Source organism: Pan paniscus, chromosome 21 (assembly GCF_029289425.2).
Source record: "Pan paniscus chromosome 21, NHGRI_mPanPan1-v2.0_pri, whole genome shotgun sequence".
NCBI lineage: Eukaryota > Metazoa > Chordata > Mammalia > Primates > Hominidae > Pan > Pan paniscus.
Genome location: NC_073270.2, coordinates 12,764,040 through 12,788,952, shown reverse-complemented (window position 1 = coordinate 12,788,952; position 24,913 = coordinate 12,764,040). Strand labels below are relative to the sequence as shown.

At 39.2% G+C, this 24,913-nt stretch overlaps 1 protein-coding gene across 4 annotated transcripts in view; it reads right to left on the bottom strand.

The window, feature by feature from the left end:
* BTBD3 (BTB domain containing 3) overlaps positions 1-24,288 on the bottom strand; it is a 35,944-nt gene extending 11,656 nt beyond the window's left edge. Inside the window, exon 1 of one of the 4 annotated variants that reach the window (XM_034947619.2) lies at positions 24,065-24,288. In XM_034947619.2, coding sequence (XP_034803510.1) covers positions 24,065-24,251 — 187 coding nt within the window. In that variant the 5' untranslated portion in view covers positions 24,252-24,288. Of the gene's footprint in view, positions 1-23,573; positions 23,711-23,926; positions 24,017-24,064 lie in introns of those variants that run through there. The other 3 variants (XM_057300815.1, XM_055104678.1, XM_055104679.1) reach the window with 3 other exon arrangements.
* Positions 24,289-24,913: the final 625 nt, after the last annotated feature.

Below are 24,913 nucleotides of genomic sequence, written 5' to 3'. Positions count from 1 at the left end.
CAAACTTTACACTCAATCCACAGTAAGAAATGCATTTTATATTCTGACTTAGTACTAAACATAAACACACATACAGGCATACAAATGGAAAGACATGGCTCAAAAAACAAAACCTACTCTTAGCATGTTATGATATACACTCTGATATTTTCTATTTTCTTCTTTCTTCTTTTCTTTTCAATGTTGGTCATAATCCATTCAACTGATCTCATGACCACAGTTTAAGAAACACTGGTCTAGGTTATTTCTAAGGGCATTTAAGGTTTAACACACTAGGTTCTTTTCTTTTTTTTTTAATTTATTTTATTATTATTATACTTTAAGTTTTAGTGTACATGTGCACAATGTGCAGGTTAGTTACATATGTATACATGAACACACTAGGTTATTTTCTATCAAGAATTCAGACTAGGGACCACCAGATGATGGCAAGTTCATGAAACTCCTCAAACTGTCGGTGAAATTGGCAGTATGTGTGCATTTATTTTTCTAGAAAGAGAAGCCATGGCTTTCATCTGCCATGAGTAATTGCAACCCAAAATACAATAAAATGTTAGGGTTAAAATGTTATTAAACTATAAGATTGATTTGAATATACGAAATTTTGGTATCACTTTATTCTTTCATTTCTATAGTCTACTACATTAAATACAAATTATGGTTTCTTTTCCTATAGTCTACTACATTAAATACAAATTATGGCTTCTTTTCCTCCTTGATTAAATATAAATAGTTAAAACTCCATCTGTTGAGTCTGTAACCCAGAAACATCACCCACTGGGTTGAAGGGTAAAAAAGGATAGCAGCCTGATGTCTACTGCTACATTTTACTCCTAAAATTTCTTTCCAATCGGCATTTTATCACTTGTTTCTACACTTCCTGAATTTTAGAGCTGTCTGCCCTAATGAGGTAAATAGGCCAAGAAGTCCATCAAGTTTGTATGAAAGTATTCCCAAAATAAAACATACTGACTATGCAGTGTATTAGGTGTTGGGCATACGGCGGTGAGCAAGACTAGAAACCAAACTTAAAAAGTTAGCTAATAATAGTGTGTTTCAGTTGATTTTGTAATTGCCAGAAAGCTGAATCACTGTTAACCTATTTCCATTCAATTCCCAAAATAACAAAATTATCCACAGAATTTAAGCTCACTTAGATCATCCTTTTCACCACTGGAAGGTTTGTCAGCAATCCTACCTTTATTTAATACAATCTGACATATTCACTTTGCAGACTTGAATGAGGTTTGAAACTGAACGGGACTCCAGAAATCATTTAATGCAACTCTTTTTTCACAGGTATGGCAACTGGTGTCAGAAGTATAAGGGGTTTGTGAAAATTCCACAGTAAAGAAGTGGGGCAACACCTGGACTACGAGGCGGATCTCCTGGCTTGTCATGTTGTTTGCTTCATTCACTCTAATATTCACTCACAGTAATTACCTCACACACTTACAGAATGCTCAATTGTCATATTTCTAATCTACTTTAAAAGAAGACCTTTCTTTTAAAGTTTACAAAGATGAAAACCATGAACATATGTAGTCTGCACCCCTGTAGGGGCACACTACAGTCAAGAATGCTGAAAGGATACTTGTGGAATGAGATGGAAGGAAGGAACCGCAGTGAGGACGCTGCTCAAAAACAGAAGAGGCTCTCCAGGTAAAATAAAGTTAGAAACCAGCTACTCACGGTTAACACCAACTTCTATGTCAACAACTAATAATGCTGGCAACTCTTGTTTAACTTGCTCTAACTCTGGACTCCTTGTCTGGACTTGTACATGGTTTACTACAAGGCCGCTAAAAAGCAACAGCAGTGAGGTTAACAGAGGTTTAAACAAGGTAAGGTAGACTGAAGAAATACCTATCACTTCCAAAAATGATTAACATAACCTAACAGAGGAGAGTAGTTTAATCTGGTAAGTTATGAGGGAATAGTGTTTTGTTTTTGCTTATTTGTCCCTTCGATACTGAGCAAAAATTATGCTTTTGATTTGGGAGGTAAAAAGATAAGCAACAAAATGTTGGCAGTCCCCAAAGTCAGCAGAAGCTGCTTTCTAAATTTGGAAATAAATATGGAGTCAAGCGCTGGAAGCATAGCATAGCTAAAAAAGCAAGAGCTAACAACAAGTGACCTTAAGGTTAGTATTTGTGAGCCTCATTTTCCACATCTGCCAAATGGGGTAATTAGACCCAGCTTCTCCCTCAGGTTTATTGTGAAGGCAAGATTATATGTTTTGTGAAAGCACTTTAGTTAAAAACAGTCTACAAAGGTAAGTTCTCACCATTAGCAACAATTGTGCCCAAAGCAGGAAACGTTTGTGATGCAATCATCTAAAACACAAAATCTCAAAGATTAATCTAGCTCCTCATCCTTGTACTCTTTTCAGACTGCACAGCTACTGACATTTCATCCTATCTGCAGGCTTCCTCTAGCCCCACCTATGGGCCAAGCAGGTCCCATTTTGCTGTGAATCTGATTTTGCAGGGAAGGTTCAATAATAAGCAAGATTTGTGCTGTGCACTGTGATCCGGTCCACACCCAATGTCCAAATCCCACAGTGTTATTTCCAAACCTGCACTTGAACCCACACTTCAGGCTGGGTGCCCATTGTGGACTTCAAACCTCCATGAGGCCACCTGTTGGCTGATTCACTGCTGTGCCCACTTCCTGAGACAGCCTCCTGCAAGGAGTCCATCTAGCCACCCAGCCATATCTCACTAGCAACTCAATTTGGCCTCTCTCGACAATGACCCAGTTTGAATTCCAGCACCAAGGTTGATAACTAAGGCCAAGTATTTGGCCAAGGCATACCTCAGTGCTGTCCACAGGATAAGGTTCATGGTCAGTTTCATTAAGCCACCTTTTCACCACACAGAGCTCCAGTTAACCTTGAATTGTACTTTAGATTTGGGGTGAGCGGGGGGTGGGGAGGAATGCCCAAAGGTAGAATGTGGTAATTCTTAGAAGGCAGGGAACGATGATTCTTTTTAAAATTCCATATGGCACTTACCATGACATTTGACGATTATAGCTCTTACATACACACTGTGTCTCAGTGTGCACCTTGTTTGGAATACTAAACTACTCATCTAAATCCCAAATTATTCTCTTCCATACATTAAGTGATCTTGAAAAGGGGTATATAAAGTTTACCAGGAGATACTCTGAAGATGGCTATTTAAAGGAATATTATAATTTCTTTTGTAAAGTTGAAGATACTTCAATAAAAAAAGGCAACCAATTGCTAAGTTTTACATACTCTAGATCAAGTTTGTCCAACCTGCGGCCCTGCAAGAGGCCTAGGATGGCTTTGAATGCAGCCTCAAACAAATTCGCCACCTTTCTTAAAACATTATGAGATTTTTTTTTTCTGCAATTTTTTTAGCTCATGGGCTATCCTTAGTGTTAGCATACTTTATGTGTGGCTCAAGACAATTCTTCCAACATGGCCCAGGGAAGCCAAAAGGTTAGACAACTCTGCTCTAGATGATCTCATGGTACATTTCCTCAGGTGTATTGACTACATGATCGCCTATCTTTTCCAATTATAGGTTTCCAGGATTTAAAAAATCTGTATAATATTTGCCAGAAATAGTGATTTACTTAATATAATTTTCTTTACATTTTAATATGATTATGACCAATACCCAACTAAAACTCTGTGTACATATGTAAGTGCCATATTTTATGGACTGTAGATTCCTTGTGCCTCCCCCACCCTCGCCACTTTAACATCTCTGAAACTGGTTTGTGTCTTTTAATTGATGCCATCTCATGAGTATAACTATTAGGCTTTTTTTTTCCTTTCTTAGCAGTACATAAAGTAATGGCATGTCTTACACCTGATGGCACCCTACAGTCAGTGAAATACGGTAAAATTTGTACAATTCAACAGAAAGAAAGAAATCTTTTTTTTAGGTTGCTTAATTATTTCCTTAACCAGGCAAGATGATGGCTCAGAATTCTGGCTGAACTACATTAGAATAATTGAGCTTTCATCAAGTAGTTATTTGATAAAGTATATAATCACAATTCTCAATTGAGACTGCTACTATGACAACCATTGATATGGTAGAATAATATCTAGATGGAAATCTCAAAATGAGAATTTGCATTGCCAGGACTGGTAAGAGTTCCAGCATTAATATAATGCATTTCTAGTATTTTCTCATGCCACACAATTGTACATAAAATGTACATAAAACTGATCAGTATAAGCCTGTAACTCTCTGGGTAATATTTGCTAAAGATATTTTATCAATCAATTCAAGATTTATTAACTTACAACTACTTTATACATAGGTTAAATATGGAGCTAAATGACTCATTAGAAGATATTGCTTACTTTCAAACAAATAGAATCCATATTAAAATGTCAGCTTAAGAGAGAGAAACATTATCATAATACAATGATCCCAATATATATATGACTTTCTACTAGGTACTTGAAAATAGTCTATCCAAAGAAAAGTAAAATCAAGGCTCAGGAGGTCCCTTTCAAAAAGGCCTGAATGGGGCTGTTCCAACAAAGGACTTCAATCCTACTGGGAATGCTGGAATGGAACAACCTCACCCAACCATTGCTGTGGCTTTCTCCAGGTCATTTGTTGGCTTTAAATAACAGAAAAAGAAAATAATATGTTTCGGTCAAAGAAAAAGGAAAGTGTTTCCAAAGATATGTTTTACTTTGGCTAGTATTAGTTTTTTTTTGTTTTTTTTTTTCTGATATTCGAAAGATAGTCACCAAGAACATCTCCTCAATCAGATCATCAAAGTCCAAAAGCTTCTCTCACATGTTAACCAAAGAGTATCTTGTTCTATTTGGGAAAAACACCTTTTCCAAGAACACATGGGATGGGAAGAAAGAATCCAGACAACTCCCAAATCACCAGATATTCTACATCAGTCCTGATTATTAGTGAGGTTCCAAGTATCACAGCCAAATTTCCCCAACATCCACAACTAAGTTCTATACCTTTAGTCACTCAGTGCTTAGAAATAAACACTGCTCTCCTGTCCTTCAATTTACTGCCTCCCCGCCATCAACACCAAACACCTGAATTATATCAATTATCTTAGATTTTAAATTGTGCTCACTGTAAAACGAACAGGACAGGTTGGGAAAGGCAAGGCCAGAAAAAGCTTTTTATTTTGTTGTTTTGTTTTGTTTTGTTTTGCAAAACCACATAGAAAAGACCAGTTACAATTTCACATTTTGACAATCACTATACACATATCCAGAAGGTCTCAATTAATTACTATTTAATGAAATGCTATCCTTTGTTTTACAATGTATGCGACCAGAATGAAATATAGTTATTTTGGGCAAACAATACAAGATCTAACATTAAGAGGTCTGCTATGCTGAGTGAAATCTGAGAAATCTTGCTGTGGGAAAACTTAAACATCCATGAAGTTACAAAGTAGCTTAACACTCAATTTCTAACATACCTTCTCTCGAGTAGATACCACCAAATAAAAATGAAAAAAGGCACCTACATTTCTAAAATAAATAACAATAATATTCCCTAACAAAAAATTCAAGTAGAATTAGAAGGCTGTGACAGAGCATTATTACAGAAACCAGTTTCTGGCAAAAACTCACAGTAAAAGCTCTTCTAGAACCAAATTAAAAGATACATTTTATGCTACCTTTTTTTTTTTTTTTTTTTTGACAGGGGGTTTCGCCCTTGTTGCCCAGGCTGGAGCACAATGGCGCAATCTCAGCTCACTGCAACCTCCGCCTCCCGGGTTCAAGCAATTCTCCTGCCTCAACTTCCCAAATACCTGAGATTACAGGAATGCGCCACCACACCGGGCTAAGTTTGTATTTTTAGTAGAGACGGGGTTTCACCATGTTGGTCAGGCTGGTCTCAAACTCCTGACCTCATGTGATCCACCCGAACTCCTGACCTCATGTGATCCACCCGCCTAGGCCTCCCAAAGTACTGGAATTACAGGCATGAGCCACCGCGCCTGGCCGTTTTATGCTACTTTTAATTAGCTTAAAAGTATACAATCCCCATCAACTGTTGTGAAGTACACAATAGAAAGGCACAGTATACTTTAAATGTTGGTATAACCTTAAATATAATAACACCAAGTAACATTCACAAACTACCACCATTTGCTGCAGGAAATAATAATTCAACACTGATAAAGCACTTCTTTGTTGCTTCAACCTCTCATGCTATTATAATCAGAATAAAAATTGAGGTTCCATACCTAGCTTTATCACATGTATTAGAACTAAGAAAATAGAGTATTTCAAAAAAAATTCAATTCTCTAATATTCTCTAAAATAAAAATAATTATTTTTTTAATTAAGAGCTACTATATAAGTAGGTCAGTACTTGAACTGCCCAGAGATTTAGAGTAAAATAATCTAATTGCTCATGAAATAATGCTAAAATAAGTCTCACTTAAAGTGGGGACTATTCATGAAAACATGTTCTTAAATTTGAGTTTCTCCAGTCTCTGCATCACATAACAATAGGGAGGACAGCATTTATAATACATAGGAACTTTAACCATAATAAACAGATTAAAAACATTAAAGTCAAAATACATCTTCAAAGAGTGGCAACTCAACTGTCAGTACCTTATTTAAAAAAAAAAAAAAAAAAAAAAAAAAAAAAAACCACAGAGAAGCAACCACTCCACCATAGTTAACAGAGATATGAACTCATACAAGATCCAAGGTGATGATGACTGGAACCAGACCAAGGAAGGACAATCTCTGAAAATGGTGATCACAATTTACATCTGAGTCAGGTCTCTCTGCATAAGGATTTTACTTGTCATCTGCGGAGATGCCATAATTTCTACTAAGAGTTCCGTATAGGAGACCTGGGTGATGTCAGTATTTGACTGAAGTAACACTCTTGTAAAATTTAAAATATAGCATCAAAAATGAGACAAAAAGAGGCATGTGGTCAAATCTTTACTCTATAATGCTCTTCTCTAAGGGGCTATCATCTAAATTGAGGAAGGTCTCTCTCACATACCAGAGAAGTGCAAACAAGCATCCGCCCCAGAAGAAGGGAAGAAATTCCGTCTCACCTTTCCCAGTGAGAGGAAGCATGGCTTGCAATGCATTTTCGATCTCCATGACCTGGCTCAATTCCCAATTAGATCTTTTGACTCATCCTCTTCATTCACCCACCCTGCAAACCAGACTATTCCCACACTACAAATGGGTCCATTGCTTCCTGCCATCCTCACTGCCCTTTCTTCTGTACAACCCTACGTATAAAAAGCCTACCCACCCATCCTTCAAGACGCAGTCCAAAGGATACCTAAGCAAGGAAGGTTTCCTGGTGCTTCCAGACTCATCATGCCCAAATGCAGTACTTTCTCACATTCTATCTTGCCTTATGTTGCCTGATTAAAGTGTGCTTTCTCTGAGGACTGCATCTCCATATCTGCAACAGTGCCATGCCCATGCACCTGGCTTTCAATGGTTACACAAGAGGAGGTTAAAGCCCAACACTTCCAAGTCCAATTAGAACTCCAGATCACACTTGTGGGGTGCAACTGGTCCTAGACCAAAATGGTCTGAAACTAAGATCTACAGTGTTTCTAGCTGACTGAGATGCAAGCTTAGACTAGGTAGAGTGGAAAAGAACCTGAATACCTATTAAATGTGTCCTGGGGCTCTCCTGAACATGTCTAAGCACAAATGCAGTATTATAATACCACATTAATCTCACAGCTAATCCAACTGTAAACACCAAAGCTCAACTTAAAGCAAGTCCCTACATGCTTAGAGTAAGGCTTCACTACATTAAAAGTCTAAAATTTAATGTAATACACATATTCACAGAGAAGTGTGGGTTAACCAGGAACAAGAACTATTACCAGGACAAAGCTGCCTTTATCAACCGGCCTCAACTCATGGCCTGGCATATTTATTTATAGTGCTAGTAAAGAATTTTAATGATTTAATGAACTGGAAAGGATGATAAATTCTCAGCAATTCACGTGAAAAGAGGAAAGAAGTCACATGAATAATCCAAAAAAAGGATAATTAAAAAGACTGTCTAATGTGGTCCTGAAATGTGTTTCACCTGTACTTAACACTAAATCGATGAATTTCCACTACATTAGACACACCCAGTCTTCAAACAAAGTAATAAAATAGGCTTGTGTGTATAGGGCAGTAGGAAAATGCATGCCTCCCCTGCAAATAAACCACAATTCTAAGATGGGCGATGTCTCATTTCAGATTACTGCAGAGCAAAAGCACAAGTAGAAAAGTATACTGCTTACATGCATGAGTCTCTGTCTCACTTCACTAAGAAGAATCAGACAAGTAATCAGGTGTTTGACTTTTTTACAAAAAAAAAAAAGAATTCTCAACTTCCATCTATATATTCCCTTACAACATTGAAGTAAGAGGCTGGGTACGGTGGCTCACACCTGTAATCCTAGCACTTTGGGAGGCCTAGCTGGGTGGATCACCTGAGGTCAGGAGTTCAAGAACAGACTGTCCAACATGGTGAAACCCCATCTCTACTACAAATACAAAAATTAGCCAGGTGTGGTGGCATGTGCCTGTAATCCCAGCTACATGAGAGGCTGAGGCAGGAGAATAGCTTGAGCCTGGGAGGCAGAGGTTGCAGTGAGCACCGATAACACCATTGCACTCCACCCTGGGCTACAGAACGAGACTCCGTCTCAAAAAAAAAAAAAAAAAAAAAGGAGTAATAATAAATGGAAATTATGGTATCAGTAGTGGAATAACTTATTTTTGGCCAAAACTGGAAAGTATCTTGCTGGGCCGGTGTGTTTATGGAACCTTTACCACCAGCAACGATTTTAAAAACCATTAAGAGTGTTGAAAATGTAAAGTCATAGTTTTGAGATTTGTGTTGGCCAAAATAAATAAATAAATAAATCTGCTCGAATTTTTCAATAACGAATTCACTGGCCATAAAAGTATATTTCTTAGAAGGCAGGGTGAGGTAAATTCATTCCATGTGTGCCTGTTGTTCAATGTGTATATGACTTAAAACTATGAAGCCTTTTAAGCAGTTCTGACTTGCACTGGTTAAGAAAGTAAGTAGAACAAGTGACCAAATCTCTCTGCAACCTCCCAGCAACATCTGCTAGTGGTGATGCAGAACAAAGGCCACAATGGAAGGGATCATTTGCTCCTAACAGAAAAGGCAAGAGTTTCACCAGGAACTACAAAAGATAAAAATGGCTCCATAGTCTGGCTCTGTAACTTTTCTTACTATTGATGCTGCTGGTTTCTAAGCCATCTGAAGGTCACTCCAGTGACTCTGAGCAAAAGTGAACAGTGCCAAAGGAGCAGTAAAGTCACCTTCCTTTTCCGCAGTCCTCCTCACACACACCTGAATGATGGGGGATTTATTTACGCATAGCGGTAAAACGGCCTGGGTAAGTGCAAAATAGCTATTGTGCATTCCCCTTTGCTATAATCAATGTATTGTTTCATGGGGAATCTCTGGGAGATGCAATAGTAAAAATTATTGATTTTATTAAACTTCAGCTGTTGAGTAAACACTTTTAAAATATTCTACGTCATGAAATTGGGAAGTATGCACAAAGCATTTCTGGTCAAATTGAAATAGAATGGTTTCCTTGAGAAAAAACACGTGTACAACTATTTGTGTTACAAGTCAAACCAGCAGCTTTTTTCTTGAAATGCCATTGTTACTTGACAGAAGCAGCAAAGTATGCTTATTCAGACTAAGGTATTTGGCAGACATTTTCTCAAAAATGAATGAAGTGAGCCTGTCACTGCAAGGAAAACTGACAGTATTTATTGCTGATAATAAAATTCAAGGCTTCAAGCAAAAATTAGAATTTGGAAACCTTGATTACACCACCAAGAGCCTGACAGCTTCCCAATACTCAAAAGACTGTTCTGATAAGAGCAGTGATATTAAATGAACATGATTTTTGATACTGTATAATGAAATGTGTCAACACTTGAAAGATTTGCATAACTCAGTGAACCAACCTTTTCTAATAAGAATGCAATTACAATACAAAATCATGCATTGGTAAAAGATCCAAAGTACAATGGTCGACCAATGGATTTAAAGTATAACAAGAGTACAAAACGTTCATCGATACGGTTTTAGATTCCACATGGCAATTAACCTTTAAGAAACTACTACTTATGAAGCTTTGGTGAGGTATCAAATATCCACAATCATCTGAAAATGCTATTAAAATATTCTTGTCCAGCTATACATCTGTTTGAGGCCAGATTTTCTTCATATGCTTCAATGAAAACAATTATTTTTAAATAAATACTTAATTTTTAAAATTTTGACAACAGTATATTAATAGATATGACCCCTATAAACAAGCTTTCTGGGCTTTTGAAAATAATTAAGAGTATAAAAGGGTCCCAAAACCAAAACGTATGAGAAAAGCTGATGCCCAGCTTCATAAGAAGTTTGGATTTTATTGTAAGCATAATCGTAAGCCTCTAGAGGCTTTTGATATGGTTTGGATTTGTGTCCCCATCCACATTTCATGATGAATTGTAATCCCCAATGTTGAGGGAGGGATCTGGTGGGAGGTGACTGGATCATACGGGTGGATTTCCACCTTGATAGTGAGTAAGTTCTCATGAGATCTGGTTGTTTGAAAGTGCATAACACTTGCCCCTTTGCTTGCTCTCTCCTGCCAGCGCGTGAAGATGTACTTGCTTCCCCTTTACTTTCTGCCATGATTCTGTTTCCTGAGCACCCTCCCCAGCCATGCTTCCTGTAGAGCCTGCAGAACTGTGAGCCAATTAAACCTCTTTTCTTTATAAATTAAACAGTCTCAGGTAGCTGCTTTACAGCAGTGTTAGAACGGACTCATACAGCTATTAACAAAAAAAATTCTTAATGAACTATATACAAGATCAGGGCCAACTTTTTACACATACCTGCTTTTTCCCTTTCATTCTCCTAGAAAACAGTAACTAATTCTCAGAGCACAAATCTCAACCATTCACTCCAAAATATATTTTTGCACATTGTAGACAGAATGAAGGATACAAGAGACAATCTCTGCCACAAAAATTAAAAGCGGTGGCTCACACCTGTAATCCCAGCATTTTGGGAGGCCAAGGCAGGCAGATCACCTGAGGTCAGGAGTTTGAAACCAGCCTGGCCAATATGACGAAATGCTGTCTCTACTAAAAATACAAAAAATTAGCTGGGCATGGTGGCGGGCACCTGTAATCCCAGCTACTCCAGACGCTGAAGCAGGAGAATCGCTTGAACCAGGGAGGTGGAGGTTGCAGTGAGCCGAGATCATGCCACTGCATACAGCCTGGGCAACAAGAGCAAAACTCCGCCTCAAAAAAAAAAAATTAAGAACAGTCAAAGAGCTAATATTCCATCTGTTCAAAGGCACTGTTAGGCATCTCGTCAATACCCCAACCTCAAAAAATTCACAGAATTTAGGGTGCAAAATCATATTAATTGACATCCTCTTTGAAGACATTAAGAAAAAAATTATAAATGAGCTTTGAGGTAGACAAGTATCCCTACAAACTTCACATAAACCAGCAAGAAAACAAACATCTCTCTCTGAAAATCTGCTTTCTCCTACATCATATTTCCTTAGGAGAATTGGGGGTAGCAATCTTTGGTGTTCTCCTAAAGCAAGCATGGCTGCCAATGTTTAAGATAATTTGTTAACTTTTTTCTTTCATTTAAAGAGAGACATATCAGGCAGAATATGACTCTTCCTACAGTGCCATTTTAATATTGTATCTACAGAGTATGGCATTTGATACCATACAATATCGAAATCTTCCTATATACTAAATAGAAGAAAATAGTTTGTTGGAAATAAAGTTTAGGTTAGGACTTTGTAAAAGTCCAAAAGAAATACTTAATCTAAATAACATTTTATTTAAAAATACAGGTAACCCTTGAACGCTATGGGTTTGAACTGCTCTGGTCCACTTATATCTAGATTTTTTTCAATAACTATATTGGAAAATTAGTTGGAGATTTGTGTAACAATTAAAAAAAACAGATGAACTGCACAGCCTAGATATATTGAAATTTTTTTAAGTTTTGTATTTCATTAATGGATAAAACATGTAGCTGTGAGTCTATTTTATCATTTACTACCATAAAACATACACACATCTATGAGAGTTACCAAAATTTATGCACACAAACACATACTGACTGTATACAGTGCCATTCCCAGTCCAGAGAAATGTAAACAAATGTAAAAATGCAGTATTAAATCATAAAGGCATAAAATTAACTGTAGTACATACTATTCTACTGTAATAATTTCATAGCCATCTCCTGTTATTCCTGTGGTGAACTCAAGTGTTGCCAGTATCTGCCTAAAATGCCATATGATGCTAATCATCTCAGCATGAGCACTTTCTCTCCCCAATATATTGCTTATGGCAGTAAAATGTGATCTCTGGTGGTTCTTGTGCATTTCTCATCATGTTTAGTGCAATACAGTAAACCACGAATAACACCATGAGACCCATACAAAGTGCCATTAGTGATGCTAGAAGTGCTTCCGAGAAGCATAGAAAAGACACTACAAGAAAAAAGTTGAATTGCTTGATATGTACTGTAGATTGAGGTCTGTAGCTGTGGTCACCCACCATTTCAGACAGATGATTCATCTTGTAAACAGATGATGTAAACTTACAATATTGATGAATACAGTACATTTCTATAAATGTATTTTCACTTCCTTATGATTTTCATAATATATTATTTTCCCTAGTTTATTGTAAGAATGTAGTATATAATATATATGACATACAAAATATGCGTTTATTGACTGTTTATGTTCTCAATAAAGCTTCTGGTCAACAGTAAGCTATTAGTTAAGTTTTTGTGAGTCAAAAGTTACACATGGATTTTCAACTGTGCAGGGTGGGAGGTCGGTGGGGCGGGGGCAGGCATCAGTGCCTCTTTATGCTCAAGTTGTTCAAGGGTCTAGTCTTTTACTAGAGCTAGCATCCAAACACCTTCCCATCTTCACTCTTAAAAAAATTTTAAGAGGTTATACATTTTAGTAGGATTCTGATCCTCACAACTACTTCACACTCAGTAACTATATAATATTATAGAAACACTGTAAAATCAAAATATAGGTTGTCCTTATCTTGAGCATCTCATTTTCCTATAAGCCAAACAGAACACCATTATATATTGACATCCCTAACCCACACCCACCTAGTCAAATCCGTCACTGCCTGGTGATGATTTTGAGTATATGCTAGGAGATATTTGCTAGCTAAGAGTTCAGAACTGATTCTGACATTTTGCGGGGGATCACTGATAAGAGAAAGTAGCTAATAAAGTAATAAAACATTTCTAGTACGCGTGAGCTGATCCCACAGAAATACTTATTGAATGGTATTAAATTAACTAGACAATCTACTAATTTAAATAAATAAATTACATAGCATTTATTAAGTAGGTGCTGAAATCATCTTGGGGAAGGGTAAGGAAGTCCACCATGAGAGACTGACTGCGACTGCATAGGGATCAAAAGTGACTGCACAAGTGACTGCACATGTGCACGCTCCCTCCACTGTTGACCACTTTCACTAACAGCTCACTCTCCAATAGATGATCTTCAGCTTCAAGCACTTATTCATCCTGTCTCCCAAGGCCACAAAAGATGGTGAACAAAAAAACCACAGGAAGAGACAGAGCACTCTGGAATGCACCTCCACCCAACACTGATGTCTAAGTGGTAGAGCGGAGAAGTGCTGTGCAAGAGAATGCTACCAACAGTTCCCTGTAGCCTGAACCTGCATCCTGAGCAGAAGGAGGGACTTTTGTAGCTTCTCACCATTTTTTTCTATGGAAAATAAGATTTTGGGAAAAATCACCTGATATAACCTCAATTAAGAATTTTACCAATTTCCAGGTTTTCTAGGAATATAGATCATTCTCCAACAACACATTAAATTTGTAGATGGACTTTGGCCGGGTGCGGTGGCTCAAGCCTGTAATCCCAGCACTTTGGGAGGCTGAGGCAGGCAGATCACGAGGTCAGGATATCGAGACCATCCTGGCTAACATGGTGAAACCCCATCTCTACTAAAAATACAAAAACAAAATTAGCTGGGCATGGTGGCGGGCACCTATAGTCCCAGCTACTCGGGACGCTGAGGCGGGAGAAAGGCGTGAACCCGGAAGGCAGAGCTTGCAGTGAGCCGAGATGTCGCCACTGCACTCCAGCCTGGGCGACAGAGCCACACTCCGTCTCAAAAAAAAAAAAAAAAAGTAGGTGGACTTTATTATATTTGACTTTTTGCTACATTCTCCATGAACAAAGGTATGAAAATAGGTGGCAGTCTACATTAGAAGTCCTTCTCTATCCACAGAGACCTAAAGTACAACATCATAGCAGAGGGCCAAAATCAGTCCCTCACTATAGAGTATGTTTGCTGGTGATGGGTAGGCAAGACCGCCACTTTCAAAAAAAACAGATTAGTAGAAGAAATTAGGTGGCATTAAAAGACAAAAACTCTCACAAAGGCAACAAATACTTAAAGAGTCTCCAAAGCAGGTGTAGAACTTTAAACGAGATGTGTTTTCCAACTGGGCTGTCCATTAATGGCCTAAACTGAGGGCAATGTGATTTATCATCGGAAAGATACGTTGGTCAATTTTTTCCATTCAGCCTTGGCCAATAGTACTGAATATTTAGGGTTCAATATAAAATGAATTTGTAACAGCACTATTTTCAAAAGAATGAGTCTTCGCGACAACAAAAAGTAGATCTAATCAGAGTTGCAAAGGCAAGGGAAATTTATCAGGTAGAATAGATGCATTCAAAGCAATGGAACTTGTGAAATTTTATTTCCAATGTGCATGGTAATCACCGCTAAAATGTTTACACCTAATTAAATATGGGGAATGCTCTTACTTATATAGCATCATAGAAAAATTAAGGAGAGATCAAATATACACAAGGAGCTAGGTATATTTTGAATTATTTTGACAGTAGAGTTGAATAAAATTTTCACATTTTTGTGTATAGGTAACAGCTATTGGGCTTATCCATTTCTAAACACACATACATCATGGTTTTTATTTACTGTGTATTCTTCAGTTGCATAAACCATCTCTAAAATAATCATCTTTTTTTTCTTGCAAATCACGGCACTTGCTTGCACAGTAAATTGCAACAGTAAAAATCTACAAATGTTTCTTGCTCTATTAAGAAAGAGAAGGAAAGGGAGTCTGATGTTTTTGAGATATTCTTGGATTTGAAGGACACAAAAGGAGCCTAGAAACACAATAAGCAAAACTTTAAAATGACTGCTTGGTAAGTGCAGCAAACCACCATGGCACACATTTACCTATGTAACAAATCTTCATGCCTGCACATGTATCCTGGAAGTAAAAATAAAATACAATTAGAAAAAAAAGAAAAGAAAAGAATGCAAATACTTTAAGGGTCTGAGACATGAGGAGCCATGGAAAATAACGGGAAGTGTCCAAGAGATCAAATACAGTGCTCATCCACTTCTCAGATTTGTGTGAGGACTAGAGGGGGCATAATAATTATTTAATATAATTCATATGAAAAAATAAAAATCAGGTATTTTAAAAACAATAAAATAAAATGACTGCTATAAGGATTGCTGTAGGGATGACTACAACATTGTCTTGTCTGGAAAACAGAAGGTAAAGGACTGAGATCCTTTGATTTTGTGGATTTAGTAAAAGGTTCAATTACGTGCATCCAAGTGGCTCTGAGGATTTCAAAATCACCTTAGAAGTTATTTCAGCAAGAACCTCATAGGAAAAAAGACTAGAAGGGGCCATGAAAGATGTCCCAAACAGCAAGAAGGCATTAAAAGGGGGAGAGCAAATGGTTATCACCCACATTAAGGGACAAATATTTGCAGACTGGTTAAAGAACAAAATATAGTAACAGTATATCACTGATATTTACCAGGGAACCCAGGTATGTTTTGAAAAGCTCCCAGGTGATGTCACACCTACTCTTGATTAAAAACTGAAATATAAAGAGAGAAGATTCTAGAATACAATTCACATCATTCAGATGTGAATCAGGGCACTTGGCCAGGCTTTTTTGTCAGTTAAGTGACCTGGTCCTATCCATTAGTACTTTACAGAGAGCACCCTATTTAATTCTCATAACCACTCTCTGTATTATTATCTCCATTATAAACTATAAATGTTCTTGAACTTCTCCCTTGCTGGTGGGATAAGTCAACGTTAGATCCACAAATGCTAAAACACTATGCATGTGTTGCTTTATGGGAAATTCACTGAAAAAAAAATTGGAGAAGGCAGACTACATTCATTCATTCAAAAAATACTGAGCATCTTCTATGTGCTAGGCACTCGGGACACTTAATAAACATACTCGACCTCAAGGAATTTATAGTCTAGCAGAGGTAGGAAAGAGAGGCAATTCACAAAATAGACAAATAAATAGTAACTTAGAAGGTAACAGATGCAACGGAAAAATAAAATGCAGAGCACTGCAAGAGACATACAGGATGCAGATTGCAATTGTAACTAGAGTAATCGCACAGACAAAATGCTATTTTAGTGAAGACCTGAAAGAGGTGAGGGAGTTGACCATGAATATATCTGGGAGCTGGGGGGGTAGGATAAATATTATAGGCAGAGGAAAAAGTCCAGTGCAAAGACCTAAAATGGAAATGTGCCTGCCACGTTCAAGGATTAGCAAGGAGGTAAGGAAGGCTGGAATGGAAAGTGCCGAGTGGGAGACAAGCAGGAGAAGAGGTCAGTTAGTGAGAATCAGATCATGTAGGGCTTTTTAATTTTTATTTATTTATTTATTTGTAGACAGAATCTCACTCTGTCCCCCAGGCTGGAATGCAATGGCACAATCTCGGCTCACTGCATGCAACCTCCGCCTTCCAGGTTCAAGAGATTCTCCTGCCTCAGCCTCCCAAGTACCTGGAATTACAGGTGCATGCCATCACGTCTGGCTAATTTTTGTATTTTTAGTAGACATAAGGTTTCACCATGTTGGCCAGGCTGGTCTTCAACTGCTGACCTCAAGTGATCTGCCCACCCCAGCCTACCAAAGTGCTGGATTACAGGCGTGAACCACCATGCCCGGCCCAGATCATGTAAGGTTTTATGAATCATAAGAACACTGGCCTTTATTCTGAGTGACATGGAAGCCACTGGAGGGTTTTAAGCATAATTTGACTTATGTTTTTAAAAGATCACTCTGATGTTAAGCAGATGGAAAATTAAAGAGAAGCCAGGGAAGGAAAAGGAGACCAGTGATCTGTTAGGAGGCCATGGGCCACGGCAATACTCCAGGCAAGAAATGCAGGAGACTTGGACAAAGATGCTGGTAGTACGGATGGGAAAAGTAGTTAAACTGATTCTGGATACGTTTTGAAGACAGAACAGCAGGATTTGCTGACAACCTGGAAACAGAGTTGGAGAGAAAGAGAAGAGTCAGGAGGATTCCATGTCTTTTTTTTTTTTTTTTTTTTTGCTTAAATAACATGAAAAAAATGGAGCTAACACCCACTAGGTTGGTGCAAAAGTAATTTGCCATTAATGCAAAAAACCACAATTACTTTTGCACCAACCTAATAAAATGGGGCAGGCTGCAGATGGAGCAGGTTTGCAGAGAAAGATCAGAAATTTTGTTCTGGCCATATTTAGGCTGAAGCGTCTTTCACATATTCACGTTAAGAAGTCAAAAAAGTAGTTGGAGATGTCTGAGGTGGAAATATACATTTAGGAGTCTTAAGTAGCTACACAGTATTTTATTAAAGCCCTGTGACTATTTGTGACAACAGGCGGGTGAGAACTGAGCCTTGGCACATTCTAAATTCATAGGCTGGTGAGAAGAGAAAACCGACACAAATTTAAAAACAACTGAAAAGAAACCAGAAGGCCAGCGGTATAGAAGGGAAGGCAACAGTGTGTGGTGTCCTCAAGAATCAAATGAAGGAAGAATATTAAAAAAGGAGGAATAACAAATTACATCAAATACTGCCAACAGGTAAAGAAGTGACTTGAGTGTCAGCTATAACTTGGAATATTTGCTTGTGAAAAATCCCTAGTGACATCTCCTATACCACCCCAACCAAGACAATATGCTCATGCATTGAATATGTTATACTACATTCTTCCCATGCATTCAATTTGTTTTTCTGAAGAACCATCCATAAGGAAAATTTTGATCCAATTTAATATTTGGGACTCAAATCAGTAGACTCTTCAGAAATACCAGCAGATAAACTGCAGATGCTAATGATCACTTGCTAATATTCAATTCCCATGTCTTAAAAACATAAAATTACCTCTAGGCAACTTGGAAATGAAAGGATAGATTTTCTTTTTCCTGATGAAGAATTATGATAAACCAAAAAGCCAATATTCTACTATTCTTTTCCTTACTAAAATAAAGAACAATAAAAGTGTGTACATTATCACCATTACTATTCGATAATGTTCCAGAAAGATGTTATAACGTTACAGAATGCTAAATCTAGTGCAAACCGCCACAGAACCAAAATAAAAGTCATAACTATTTAAAAGTAGATAAAAGTGTCATTATCTGCCACTCATATAACTTGGGAACATACAAAAATAAACTGCAAAGCTTTTCGCATAAGTGCCAGCTATAAAATAAATACACCAAAATCAACCACCATTTTAGACTACCGACAGCCAATTTGAAGAGCCCATCACAAAGTAACAAAAACAAATACCTAAGAAGAACTCTAACAGGAAACATTAGGATTCAGATGAAGAAAACAACTCTGCTGAGAGATAAAAGGTCATGAATAATCTTTCATGACCCTTAAAAGAAACACTGATTACAGATGGCAGTCCTTGCCAACGAAACAAAATGTAACATGATCCGGTATTTTTTTAGTTCTAAGGATTCATCTTCCGAGCCTTCCAGATTAAGACGACAAATTTAACACACATATCCAATTACACCCTTTCCCTAAACCCCACTTAAGTGACAGTAAGAGATCTTTCTAGAAGACATAGAGACCCAAGGACTTAAAGAACTGTAATGGAAACTACAAATCATGAAAGTGGAAAACAGATGGACAAGTGGCAACTGTCTCAGCCAACTTGAGAGAGGGAATGCTATACCAACAGTGAGAAAAGCCGAGAAGTATTCACTCCAGTCTGCTCAAAGACTGAGGGTAAAAGGGTGACAGGTTAAAATAAGGTCAGTAAAAGCTGCATGAGAAGCTCTAAAATTCCAAGATGCCTTCCCCACCTCCTCACTGTAGACCATTGGCAGACAATCCTAGAACCTAGCAAGACTAGAGATTTGTTCTTGGAAGAGTAGGTAAATAGGTAAGTCTGTATGGTGAACCTTCTCCAACGTGACTCTACACAGAGAATGCTGAAACCCCAGCCAGATTCCTCCATGAACACTGGAACCTACACTCTTTCCTCAGTGCAAAACTTTACTGGAAGACCACTCTCTGACCAGCCCAAGAAGACCCTACAAATGGCCCCAGTGAAAAACGCAGGAGAAACAGTAAACAATCCAAAGTAGCTGCCACTGGGGAGGGAGAGTAAGGGATGGGGGGAAGAAGAGGCAGATGAAAGACCATCTATTTTACAATAAGCCTCCTAGACTTTTAAAACTGTGCATGTATGAAATACAATAATCTTTATCTGAAAGGACAAGGGCATAGAATTGTAATGTTAAAAGGATAGTGTGACTTGCTCTGCCAGGTATTTCTAAATATTCTAAATCTATGATTAAAAAGATGTGGCATTGATTAAGACTAGAGGATCAACACACAGAGAAGCAAGACCTAAAACTGAAGCAGACCTCAAAGTTAGTCAAGATCTTAAAAAACAATAAAGACCACAAAGCAAAGAAGAAAGGAGGAACTATTTAACAAATGGTGGTAGAACTCGCTAACTAGGGAAAAGGAAGAGGAGGCAGTGGCGGTATAGGAGCGCTTCATATCCATGTACAATTATAGAATTAAATGTAAAAAGATCTAACATATTTCCAAAATGTTGTTTATCTCACCTTTCAGATAAAGATTATTAAATTTAATATATGCATACAGCTTTAAAGTCTAAAAGCCTTATTGTAAAATAAGTGGTCTTCCTCAACGCCTTAGTCTTCCTCCCCGTCCACTTTTGACTGCTTACAGCTTCTCCTGAGTTTTTCACTGGGGCCATTTGCAGGGTCTTTCTGGGCTTTCCAAGCATGAACAAATACAAGGAAAAAATCATGAAGGACAAGGTAGAGACTTGTTTATATAGAAATAAAAATATTTTATTGGTTGAAAAACGCCAAAAAGTGAAAGAAATAATGGCCTGTGGAGAAGAAAAAAAAAAACTAAAAACATGATAAAGGCGCAATCTTCTTTAGATAAAACAGGTATTTAATTTTTTTAAATCACCACTTTAAAGTAGGCAAAGTACCAGAAGAGAGAGCTCCCAAAAAGGAAAACAAAAGAAAAAAAACAGATGATCAATTTCAATAGCTACCAAAAAATAAATTAAAAGATCATATTTTTATAGAAAAATCAGGAAAGATGATGAACACTGGAGTGCTGACACACTACAGGTAGACCATACACTCTGTAAGGGAATGTTATGGCATAAGCAATTTGGCAACAAGCCACAAGAGTCATAAAAGAGTTCACCTCTGCCCCAGGATTTCTACTGCTATAAATCTAACCTGAGTAAATCCGAAATATTTAAACTTTCAGACAAGGGCATTTTTCTCAGCTCCACCTGTGTGTCCACTCTCACGTACTGAGCCTACATCATTTGGTCGACCCTGCTGGCCTTCCTCTACTTAGTTCATTCCATCTCACCAAAACTCTATGGTGCAGGCACCATGACCCTTATTCCAAGGAAATGCGATTAAAGAGGTAATTAAGGTCACTTAGGAAGTGGCCGTGCTAGCATTGGCAACCAAAGGGTTTAATACTGTATTCTCAAGCCACTAAAACTAAAAATAATACGTAAAACAACAGAAAACTAGTTCAATAAACTTGGGTGTATTCATCATTAAAAATCTTATTTTCAAAGGGTTTCCAGAAAAAGGAAACGTCTCTAATATTTACTTCATATTAAATAAAAGTGCAATATTTAAAACTACAGATAAAATTAAAGGCCAATTTTGTTCAAAAGTATGTCTATGCAGACAAACAAAAAGAGTAAAATGGAAGCACATCATCTAATTACCAGTTGTTTCTTTTTAGATGATATGACGGTGATTTTTACTTTCTTAATTTTTTTCAGTGATTCCCAAAATGTCTCCCAACAGGAAATATTTTTTTATTTAATTTTTTAAAAGAAACAAAGCAACAACAAATTCTCAACTGTATTTGCTTAATTTGAATAAACAAAGGACATGTCGATAAATGTACATTAATGCACACCTTCAAGGAATTTGAGACTGGACAACTATGCTGAAAGAGATACTAAATTGAAAACGCTTAAAGGTAATTTTTAAATGTGTGATGAAAGAAGGGAAGATTAAGTGAGAGATTATTATTTTAGCAGCCCAGCATCACTGCTGGAACTACAAGGTCCATCACATGATAGGGGTTTCCACCAGTATTTCTTTCTCACAGTAAATGGGAAAAATTCACCTTACAGGATTTGCTTGATAGCTCAGTTAACAGAAATTTAAACAGCACATAAAATAGATTTTAGTAAGAGAAAACCATTTCAACTCCCAACACAAACTCAAAAATCACTGGAATCCTAAATGCATTTTGGAATTGACTAAAGTCTGATAACTTACAAAGTTTAAAATATTTTTTTAAAAACACAATTAAAAACAAGTATGTTAAATGACCTATTTCTGTACTATTTTGTTCAGAAGAGTTTTAACAGTTCCTTGCAAGGCAAAATGGAATTAGATGTCTATAGCATACCTGTTTTGAGCATTAAAAAAAAAAATGAACATTTTTTCAAATTGATCTTTGGATGCATGTGTTTGGGCAGGGAAGTAGGAGAATGTGTAGACTAATTGTGCCTTTCCTTTGTTAAAGTATAATATTACAAGCAGTTTAACATTTTGTAAAGAATGTTGGCAGAGTACTTTCTAGGAACAAAACAACTTAAAAGCTAAGCATGGCATTTTTGCCACAAATTATCAAAAGTTTTTCCGCACAGATGTGGAGTTATATTTCACTTTTTAAATTTTTAAATATAAGATATAACTTAGGGCTTTAGAGAAATAGTGCATACAATTCTTAGGCATGTGCACCTCCAAGAAAACATGCTAAAAAAGAAAAAGAAAACATTGTTTCCACTTTATTTTGGAAGTTTGTTAAACAAGTTATCAGTGCAAGGATTGGGAAAGAATGAGAAATCAAGAAAGAACATGGCTGCTAGTAATTATCATCCCATACAACGGCGTTAATAATCTGTAAGTATCTCAGAAAGAACATCTTGGAACTGCATAAGCTCACCCTTACCTGCGCTGAGGCCAAGAAATGAAAAAGAGTGATTCAAAAATTCTTCCGAAAAGGAAGAGTCCTGTTCAGAAACCCAAGGGTAAGAGGACCCGCCCACTTCCCCTGGAGGACTCGTTGCTATGGGAACCCGCAGTAACCCTTTAAAGCCAGTAACCTGTGGGGGAGGAAGATCCTCCCTGAGGTTAAAGTTAAAACAGGGGATCTGGCAGAGGGTTGAGTAGGGGACTGAGGTAGGGTTAAAAGAAGGGGAAAGCCCTTGGCTGGGCAGGGAGTCAGTGAAAGCGGGCTTAGTAAACTCAACAGAAATTCAAAACAACACTTAGAACAATTGTTTTGAGTGCTAGAGTCACATTATAGTTCACAAAGTTTGAACCGTTAGAGACGCTTCCCTCCCTCCCTGGTGGGAAACAAACCCCTCTTTGTGAGTTCCTGTCTAGGAAAATGAATTTGAGTTTCATCTCACCAATTACAAACTGAATGCTACTACTATGTGAAACTAAAGTCTTGACTTTCTTATATTAAACCAGTGTTTCCAAACTCGGCTGCGCGATCACCTGGGGATCTTTAAAAAATACACTGTGTTAATTGGTCTGGTGTGCGATTGGGCTTGAAGAGTTTTAAAACTCCCTAGCGACTCCTCTGTGCAGCCAAGTTTGGGGAAACTGTTTTACAGGATTTGGCGAGGTGGCGGGGAATATTTAAAAAAGAAAAAGCACCGTGATCTCCCTTGGTCTTTTGAGGACTAATAATAGAATTAGCTCGCTTTCACCAGGCACACACAGGACAATGGGTTGCTTGATAAATAGGGATCCCCAGCAGGCCCGAACAATACTTTCTTTGAAAAGGCCAGGAGGTAAAAAGCCTTTTCTTCCCAAGAGAGCAAACATCCTTCTTCCCGCACACCAAACTTGTACGTCTATTTTTAGAGCAAACGGGCCACAAATGCCACTCAGAACTCGGAGGACTAGTCCAGCCTCAGGAGGAAGCCGCCCCCGCCATCGCCCGCCGCCACTCGCTGGGTTCCCGCGGCGCCTGAGGCCGCGCAAACCCGGAGCGTCGGTCGCCGGAGTCCCCCCCGGACCCCGCTCGCCGCGCCCCGCCGGCAGCGCCTCAGGAAAGTTACTTAGGGGAAGTTTGCTCCGCTTCCCACCGCGCGCCTCCCCGGGAGAGGGGCGCGGCCCCCGCCACCTGCTAGGCGCCGAGGCTTCCCGACCGCGCCCCCTGCCTGGACCTCCGCCACCTCCGGGGTCGCGCACCCCGCGGGCGTCCGCACGGCCAGGCGGGCTCGTGCGCCCCTCCCCGCGGTCTTTCGGCTGAGGCGGCCCTGCCCCTCCGCCCCCGGCACCAGGACCTCCGCGCGGGCCCGACGCGCCCCACTGGGACCCCCCCCCTTGGAAAGCCAGCCCGCGCGGCCAGCGCCTCTCGAGCCCGGGGGACGGATATGGGATCCTCTGGTCCCGTGGGTCCGAGGCCGACCTGCGGCCACCAGCCCGGCCTCTCCTCGCTTCGCTCGGCCCCTCCGGCCGGCCGCAGGGCGCGCGCCCCTGCCCGGGCGGTCCCGCGCTGCGCACGCGCGGAGGCGCCGACCCGCTCGCCCGCGGCGCCCTCACTCACCGCCAGCGCTCCTCCTTGCCTCGGGCGACGCAGCCGTCCGCCGCCTTGCCCTGTGCCCGCTCCTCAGGCCCCGGCCGGGGCACTCGGAGATCCAGCGCCCGGCGGGCTCGGCGGGCACCCGCACGCAGGGCACGCTCTGCGGGAGCGAGCGCGCGTGCCCGAGCACCGGGAGGGAGCGGAGCGGCATGGGAGGTGCTCCCGGAGGCGGCCTTGGATACGGGGCATGCGCAATGTCTGCCCTTTCCTCAAGCAGGAGTGAGGGGTGGGCGGGAACCCTGGCTTGGAGAAGGCGGGGAGGGTGGAGGAGAGCCAGCACTCCCGCATCTCTGAGAGGCCACTTCGTCCTTATCCCACGAACTGCAGTTTTTCTCTCTGGGTCATTCATCAATGAATGTATTAAGCATTTATTGAACACTTGCACTGGCAGAGTGAATGTGCGGGATACAGGGCATCCTCCGGTGATAGAGGGCCGATTGCATTTGGCTTTGGGGCTCCTTTTTAGGCACTGATGCCAGCCCTCTCTCTAACAGATAAGGAGGGTGCATAAATAGAGGTCTCGTAATACCTAACGACTACACTCTTCAGTGATCTGGGGAAGGAGAGTAGCTGCTGGTTGGGTTGATCATGAAAACTTCGTTGAGAAGCGAAAAAGAGGAAAGGTGAACACGAAGGCGTAAGTGGCAAAAAAAAAAAAAAAATCAAACAGCATATGAATCCATGCATCCTGTCGGGGACAAGTTTAATCTGAGTGTATTGTTCTTAGTGAAAGATGAAAACGGCGGCCAGAAAGGTAGTTGAAGCTCATCTGGAAATAATCTTTAATGCTTAGCACGACTTCAGCTTTATTCC